Genomic DNA, 8,063 nt, shown 5'->3' on the forward strand with positions numbered 1-8,063 from the left:
CCTCTGGCATCAGGCCGGGGCAAAAGCCCTTGGGCTGCTGTTAGCTTACACTTAACTTCAGTCCCAGCGTATCTGTATGGATCTTGGATCCAGGCCTGCGTTGTAGTTGCCATTTTATAGCCAAACTACTATTTTCTATCTGAATACAAAGATACGCTGCCCTCTTGCATATTCTAAAAAAAAGCTAAGTGATGCTAATCATACTTGTCTGGAAAGCATTCTTCAAGTGCCACATGTTTCTTTAGCATCAGGCTATAAGCACATTTTTCATTTATATGGGAAAGAAGAACCAGCTTGATACTAGGATACAACACATATACCTCTTTCCTGTCAAACAAATTTTTGCAGACCATTCAAAGATTTGAAATAAAAAAAATTAGTACAAAAAAAACTCGACCTGCGGGGGGTTATGATGGCCCCCGGGTTTTTCCTTTTAGAAGAAGATCTTCTCGCACAGATCGAGAAAACCCCCGAACCCCCGCCCCCATCCTGACGCAGCGGTATCCGTTGCCCTGTGAGAACCGGACCGGGACATAACTGCGCTTTGGCATATGGGGATGGGCGAGGGGATTTTTTTAACCTCAGCCTGAAATTCGCTCCCACATGGAGTCGAACTCAGGACCTGAGGAGTGCCGTTGGGTCACCTAACCGTTTGAGCTAGGCGCCCTTTGGCAAAATTTAGTACAAGCAGAACCAAGATTTGAATTTGTCAAATACTCAAATACTTCTGAAACATTTTGAGGCCCTCATATGCTAGAGCCAAGTTTGTCTGTATGTGTGTCGGATGTTAAACCGAGAAGGGGGCAGTTTGCTGAGAAGAAGCATGACGCTGACAAGTCCGGCTAGTGGATAGGATGAGGAGAATCGTCAGAATTCTAGTTTCCTAGAATATTAATATAATTCTAGTTTCCTAGAATGTAAATATAATAATAGGAATTCAATCTATGAATAATTCTATTTTCCGATAGGTCAGTACGATAATATATACACTTTTCCATTTTGGTTGTATCTTTCGTATTTTTGTTAAAAAGGGGATCTGCGCACTTCCCTCTCCCCCCAAATCCCCAACCCAAACAATCACACACAATGATTTCAGCGTAGGTAACAAATTTATGCATTCTGCTTTTGTCTGGTGAGTTACTTCAAGCTAAGACAATACACAATGGAGAAAAAAAAAAGCATACTTTCTATCATGAGATGAGATGAAATGTTTGGTGCTTACCGCGCGCCACTAGTTGAAGATGTTGGAGATAAGGTTGATAAGAGACACCAGTGGCTTTGTTGGTAAACTGGTAGTGGCAGGTAACTCACTGTTGCCAGATTCTGCCGTAGCAAGTTGTAATCATACAGAAAGTTGCCTTCTCTTGAGCTCTGAACCGTTGCTTCCTGTCTACTCTCTGCCAAATCTTCACAAACGAACAAGACGCAGCTTAAAGGGTCACTGAAGTTTTATAAAAATTAATAATATACACAACTGTATGGTGTGTACAAATGAGCAGCGCTATAATATTGATGCTCCAGCATAGCACGCGTCATAGATCAGTTGCTATTCCAGCACAAAGCAGCCTATATATCATATAAACTTTCCCGTCACCAAGCTTGTACGCGAAACCAAACCTAAACTCACACGAAATTGACTATAGCGAAGACCTCGCGAATCCTGATCGTAAGAAGCTGGAACCTGCGAAACCTCAAAGCTTCCAGGGCTCATTTCGTCGAACACGTGGTGAGCGGCACACGTCTCCCGCTTGCTTCCATCAGCCTAACCACTCACAGCATAAGCGCGAGGAGGCGGGGACCCCTTGCCTCCGTCCGCCGGATTCTATGTCGACATGCGTCTCCTCCTCTGCCTCTGCCACCGGGGTGCGCCTAGTGCGGCGCAGAGAGCCAGGCGCGGCAGGGAAACCGCGACTGGTCGATCAACGAGCGGAATATTGCTTTGGTTTCGTGAGCATTCTCTTCATTTTAGGCCCATTACCAAACCCAGCCCGTAAAACTACTCACTCACGTACGGGCTATTGGATCCAACGGGTAGAACGGGAACGGGTGCGGTTATATACTACCCGTACCCGCTCACCCGTGGGTAATTTTTAACCGCGTCGACCTTCGGAGGCCCAAGCCCAACAATGACACACATATATAGTTGGATGAATCTAAACCCTAGACATATTCACATTGCTCTTCCTTCCTTGAGTCCCCGTCCTCCCATTAGCCGCCGCCACTCCACCGGTCCGTAGTTGCAGCTGCGCTGCACGCCGTCGCCCAGGTTCTCTCACGTCCTCCCCTTCTCCTTGCTAGCCATCGCCCGCCCTGCACGCATGCACTTCCCTCATGCTGTCACTATGTCGTGCGATTTGCCTGCCGGTGCCATTGACTGCCGCTGAACACAGAACCTTAACGAGAGAAATTCGTGTGATTTTCTTGATTTCTATTGTTCGGTGTTTGATGTCACTAATTTTCTTTTTTGTTTTTGTTGCTGTGTGCAGATCTGAGATCGAACGAAGCTAGCTTCTCATCGAGATGGCGCTTGTAAGTGTTTGTTCTAACTAGTACTAGTTGTTTAAGTAGCCTCTTGCTCATAGATTTTTGATATGCTAGGGGCGTTTAAGTAGCTTGTATTAGCGAGATTATTTTGTTGTAATTTCGGCTTGTGGTATGGCAAGTTATTTTCTGATAAATTGATTTCCATTCATGGGTTTCTGTGGATTCCTACAGCACAGCCTACACCGTGGATATATGCTCTCTCACATTGACATAAGATTTGGTCGCTAAATTATTGCCCATGGATAGATATTGTTGATTACCCTTATCTTGTTGCCTTAGCTGCTTGTTGGTTACATCTCTTCCTTCTCACAGAAGGGTGTGGTCTATTTTGACTTGTTAGAGATTGAATTCATTTAGATCCTTACTGAAGTTAGGAAAATGGCCGCACCTCCCATTTATTCCCATAAGCAGATGGTATAATAAGAATGAAGCTGTGAGGTAGTAGACGCCCCCTGTTTCAAAGGTCATTTCAGAGTGGTTATCTTTAAACATATGGTCGGTCCTTGTTACACTTTTAGGCATTCCATTCTTTTAACATTACCTAATCTCTGATGCTGATTTGCATAGTAGTTTTCTTTTAACATGTTTGGTGTATTAATAAGCTAATGAGCATCAAGTCATTCACAATATAATCCTTGCTCTGAGCTTATAATTTTGTGTTAATAAGTTTGGTGTTTTCAATACAAAAAAGCTCATTCAACTTTTCCCTGACCTGATAAGCACCAAGTGATTGACAATGTAATCCTTGCTGATGCTAAGCAGAATACACTTCAGTTCTGCTTCTTCTGAGCACAAAAGGCTATTCACCTTTACACCACCACCACCACAACAACAACAACAAAGCCTTTAAGTCCCAAACAAGTTGGGGTAGGCTAGAGTTGAAACCCAGTAGAAGCAATCAAGGTTTAGGCATGTGAATAGCTGTTTTCCAAGCACTCTTATCTAAGGCTAAGTCTTTGGGTGTATTCCATCCTTTCAAGTTTCCTTTTATTGCCTCTACCCAAGTCAACTTCGGTCTTCCTCTGCCTCTCTTCACGTTACTATCCTGGCTTAGGATTCTACTACGCACCGGTGTCTCTGGAGGTCTCCGTTGGACATGTCCAAACCATCTCAACCTGTGTTGGACAAGTTTTTCTTCAATTGGTGCTATCTCTAATCTATCATGTATATCATCGTTCCGAACTCGATCCCTTCTTGTATGACCGCAAATCCAACCTCTGTAACACGGATACGTCAATGAGGGGCCGTATCGCGTATCGGATACGTATCCGGTATGGATACGCCTCCAATACGTCTCCGATACGTATCCTCCAAGTATCTCATTTTTATTTAATTTTTGGAATATTGAGTACGTGACCGGATACGTATCCACCTCTAGGATACGGTCCAGCCCAACAAACGCTCCTTATCTCCCCGAGTCCCCATCGCGACGCCTCGCACGGTCGCAACTCGCGCCGCCACCTGCACAGGGGTTGCGCCCCACTCGCCGACCGCCGGCGACGAGCCTCCACCCCCTCCATGCCATCAATCAACTTCTCCTCCACCTCCAAACTGCCGCGCTGATGAGCACCTACCAGTCCGCCATAGCCACGGCCAGCATCGCCGCCTCCTACGCAAGGCATGCACCACCGCTCGCCGGCCGCCGGCGACGAGCCTCCACCCCGTCCAAGGCATCATTTGACTTCTCCCCTCCTCCAAACTGCCGCACTGGGGAGCACCCACCAGTCCGCCATGGCCGCAGCCAGCTCCCTCAATGCAGGGGAGAGATGCAGGGGAGAGGATGATTCAACAACAAAGCAAGCTCCTGGCGACATCCCATGAGTACATCCCCTTCCCCATTCTTGATCTACTCTGCTGCAGTTCTTGTTGCTTGGTTTTGTTTGTACCCTCCTTGATTAGCATTGGCCATGCTTGATTGCTTGCATGCAGTAGATGACCTCTCCAAATTTGGGTCCTAGCATTGGGTCTGTGGCCACCGGCCACAACCACAACATACGATAGGGGGGCTCTCTGTTCCTGACTTCTCGTGTTCTAGAATTTTAGTAATTGCGGATTCATCCAGTATGGTTGGACTTGGATCATCTGTGAAAACAAGAAACCTACAAGGTAATCTGGTGATGTATATATCACGTATGATTGCATGTAGAGTACTGAACTAATGATTAATTGATTAGTGATTACTCAAGTTATAGGCTTTCAGAATTTTAATTTACATTATTACTTATTTATTAAAAAAATTGTAAAACGTATCCACGTATCGTGTTTTCTGGAAAATTGTTGTATCCGTGTATCCGTACCCTTCCGATACCGATACGTGTATCCGTATTCGTGCTGCATAGAATCCAACGCAACATACGCATTTCCGCGACATTATCTGTTGAACATGTCGTCTTTTTGTAGGCCAACATTTTGCACCATACAACATAGCAGGTCTAATCGTCGTCCTATAAAACTTGCCTTTTAGCTTCTGTGGTACCCTTTTGTCACATAGTACACCAGATGCTTGGCGCCACTTCATCCACCTTGCTTTGATTCTATGGCTAACATCTTCATTAATATCCCCGTCTCTCTGTAGCATTGATCGTAAATATCGAAATGTATCCTGCTACCTTTTGAATTTATTTTTTCCTAACTTTTGTACTAGAGATAGGCATCAATATAAGCATCATTGTTGTTTATATCATATTGTTTTTTTATTGATTACCTTATGTAGATGTGGTCTTCTCCTTATGATTCCACACTGTTATCAGTTTACACCAATCGTCTACTAACTTCAGTTGCGCTAGACTAAAGATTCTGTTTCCTTTATTTCTGATTGTCTGTTTGATTCTACAACTTATATTCTGCCGTTTTTTCTGATATATTCCAGACTTTGATATGTTTTGTCGCTATGTAGACATATGACCAACCTTCTGCACTATGTAGGTACTGCATGCTGGCAGTGGTAACAAAAATGCATTCAAAACACTAATTGCCGCGGAATACAGTGGTGTCAAGGTTGAGCTGGCAAAGGACTTTCAAATGGGTGTTTCCAACAAAACTCCACAGTTCCTCAAGATGAACCCTATTGGGAAGGTATGAAAAATTCTGTATATGTTAAGACGGTGATAAAATAGTCCAGGATGTAAATCGGGCACTTCTTTGCAGGTTCCTGTCCTGGAGACACCTGATGGTGCTGTTTTTGAGAGCAATGCACTTGCAAGATATGGTAATTCAAATGTAGCAACCATTGGTTTGTTTAGTCTTCTGTTTGCATTTATTTGATTGGGCACTGAATTCTGTCATCTCCCTGAAGTTACTCGCTTGAAGGCTGACAACCCGCTTTATGGATCTTCACTGATTGATTATGTGAGTGATGTTCCATATTCCATTCAAAATCATTTAATATTTTCTTGCATGCAATTTTTTGCTTAGATGTTTCTGTCTGTTTGAACCTGTGCTTGTTTCAGGCCCATATTGAGCAATGGATGGACTTTGCTACGACAGAGGTCGATGCAAACACTGGAAAGTGGTTGTACCCACGTATGGGTTTTTATCCCTATGCTGCTGTGGTATGTATTGCCATGTGGCTTACACTTTTTTCCTCAAGAGCTTGATTGTAGTCTTATATTCTCATTTGCCCAACAGACAGAAGAATCGGCCATTGCTGCCTTGAAGAGAGCATTCGGTTCCCTGAACACCCATCTTGCATCAAACACATTCCTTGTTGGGCATTCAGTGACTCTTGCGGATATCGTGCTGACATGCAATCTGTATTTGGGCTTTAGCCGTATCTTGACTAAGAGTTTTACCTCAGAATTCCCTCATGTTGAGAGGTACTTCTGGACCATGGTTAACCAACCAAACTTCAAAAAGATCATTGGAGACGTGAAGCAGGCAGAAGCTGTGCCACCTGTTCCAAAGAAGGCTGCTCCAGCCAAAGAGCAGAAGCCTAAGGAAGCCAAAAAGGAGGCCCCAAAAGAGGCCCCGAAGCCCAAGGTAGCTGAGAAACCAGCCGAGGAAGAGGAGGCACCAAAGCCTAAGCCAAGGAATCCCCTTGATTTGCTTCCTCCAAGCAAGATGATTCTTGATGATTGGAAGAGGCTGTACTCTAACACGAAAACCAACTTCCGTGAGGTTGCTATTAAAGGTATGTTTGCTTGTTATCAAATTCCTGTTGAATTTTTTTAACAATGATTATGGTTACATAGTTTTAACAGTGATATGGTTTCTAGTTTTAACAATGATTATGGTTTATAGTTTTAACAATGATTGTGGTTACATAAGATATTACTAATTAGAAACATAAACTTTAGTAACTTTAAGCAAACATGTGCTCAAGTTAAATAAGACAGCTGGTCAAGTTAAATAAGACAGCTGGGTTTGGCATATTCTTTTGGTGTTTTAAGCAGTTCCAAAATTTTGTTTTGATATGTTAGTACTGCAATGTACAAGTCAACTGAACTCAACTCCCATGTATTTTCAGGTTTCTGGGACATGTATGACCCAGAGGGCTACTCCCTGTGGTTCTGTGACTACAAGTACAATGATGAGAACACTGTGTCCTTTGTGACCATGAACAAGGTTGGTGGGTTCCTGCAGCGGATGGACCTGTGCCGCAAATATGCCTTTGGCAAGATGCTTGTGGTTGGCTCTGAGCCCCCTTTCAAGGTCAAGGGCCTCTGGCTCTTCCGTGGCTCAGAAATCCCCAAGTTTGTCATGGATGAAGTCTATGACATGGAGCTCTACGAGTGGACCAAGGTTGACCTCTCTGATGAGGCCCAGAAGGAGCGGGTCAATGCCATGATCGAGGACCAGGAGCCCTTTGAGGGCAAGGCCTTGCTGGATGCAAAATGCTTCAAGTGAGCCTCATCTCTTTGGAATGGTGCTGAGGTAGGAGTTTAGGTTTTTGGGTCCAATTCGAAAACAGCCATGAATGTTAATTTTGATATGGCCGTACTGGTTATTTTCTGTGCTATATGTTGAAGAGTTTTTGGCCATGGTAAGGGAAACTGGGGAATGTTGCACTCGCGTGCAATCTCTAGATTATTGCATTGGAATCGTTTATGACATGTGCATACCCTTCTCATAAACGTCACATTTACATTTATTTATTTATTTACCGTGAAACTAGTGAATCCAGTGTGCGCTTTTTTTTCTTTTAGTACAGCACAGGCGCCTGGTGATTTATATCTTCCTCGGTGTCAAGTTCCGGGCTTACTTTTACTCTTTGGAGAAAAGAATGTAATCGTAAGGGATACCTTCGAAACGTGAGAACAAGGTAGTTGGCAGAGTTAACAGCAGTTTTTAACTGTTGTCATTATCATTAAACATAGTAAAAGACAGTTTATCATTATCATTAAATAAACAGAATAAAAGACAAAAGACGGTTAGGACTTCGTTACACAAAGATGCGTTTGGTTGGAGAGCTTGATGTGATGGAATATGGCTCCATCTACTTTGTGAATAAAAAGTTATATGTCCAATGTTTGGCATATTTAATTTTTTACCATTATTATCAATGGCGACTCCTGAGATAG

At 43.6% G+C, this 8,063-nt stretch overlaps 1 protein-coding gene and 1 long non-coding RNA gene across 2 annotated transcripts; one reads left to right on the top strand and one right to left on the bottom strand.

Annotated features, from left to right (window-relative positions):
* Positions 1-1,430: 1,430 nt before the first annotated feature.
* LOC136471464 (uncharacterized) lies at positions 1,431-1,947 on the bottom strand. The gene is made up of 2 exons (XR_010762045.1): positions 1,651-1,947; positions 1,431-1,566 (listed from the first exon to the last, which is right to left on the bottom strand). It is a non-coding gene; the product is annotated as an uncharacterized lncRNA (long non-coding RNA).
* Positions 1,948-2,160: 213 nt separating this feature from the next.
* Positions 2,161-7,616, top strand: LOC136476092 (elongation factor 1-gamma 2-like). The gene is made up of 8 exons (XM_066473770.1): positions 2,161-2,266; positions 2,487-2,529; positions 5,470-5,619; positions 5,692-5,752; positions 5,840-5,892; positions 5,994-6,095; positions 6,172-6,673; positions 7,010-7,616. The coding sequence occupies exons 2-8, from the start codon at positions 2,521-2,523 to the stop codon at positions 7,387-7,389; spliced, it is 1,257 nt and encodes a 418-aa protein (XP_066329867.1). The 5' UTR covers positions 2,161-2,266; positions 2,487-2,520; the 3' UTR covers positions 7,390-7,616.
* Positions 7,617-8,063: the final 447 nt, after the last annotated feature.

This window comes from Miscanthus floridulus, chromosome 8 (assembly GCF_019320115.1).
Source record: "Miscanthus floridulus cultivar M001 chromosome 8, ASM1932011v1, whole genome shotgun sequence".
NCBI classification, from domain to species: domain Eukaryota; kingdom Viridiplantae; phylum Streptophyta; class Magnoliopsida; order Poales; family Poaceae; genus Miscanthus; species Miscanthus floridulus.

Bases quoted from the DNA above. Each gene is read 5' to 3' on its own strand.
- LOC136476092 (XM_066473770.1), top strand. The intron at 6,096-6,171 runs GTATGTATTGCC...TTTGCCCAACAG, and splicing joins TTTATCCCTATGCTGCTGTG to ACAGAAGAATCGGCCATTGC. The intron at 6,674-7,009 runs GTATGTTTGCTT...ATGTATTTTCAG, and splicing joins CCGTGAGGTTGCTATTAAAG to GTTTCTGGGACATGTATGAC.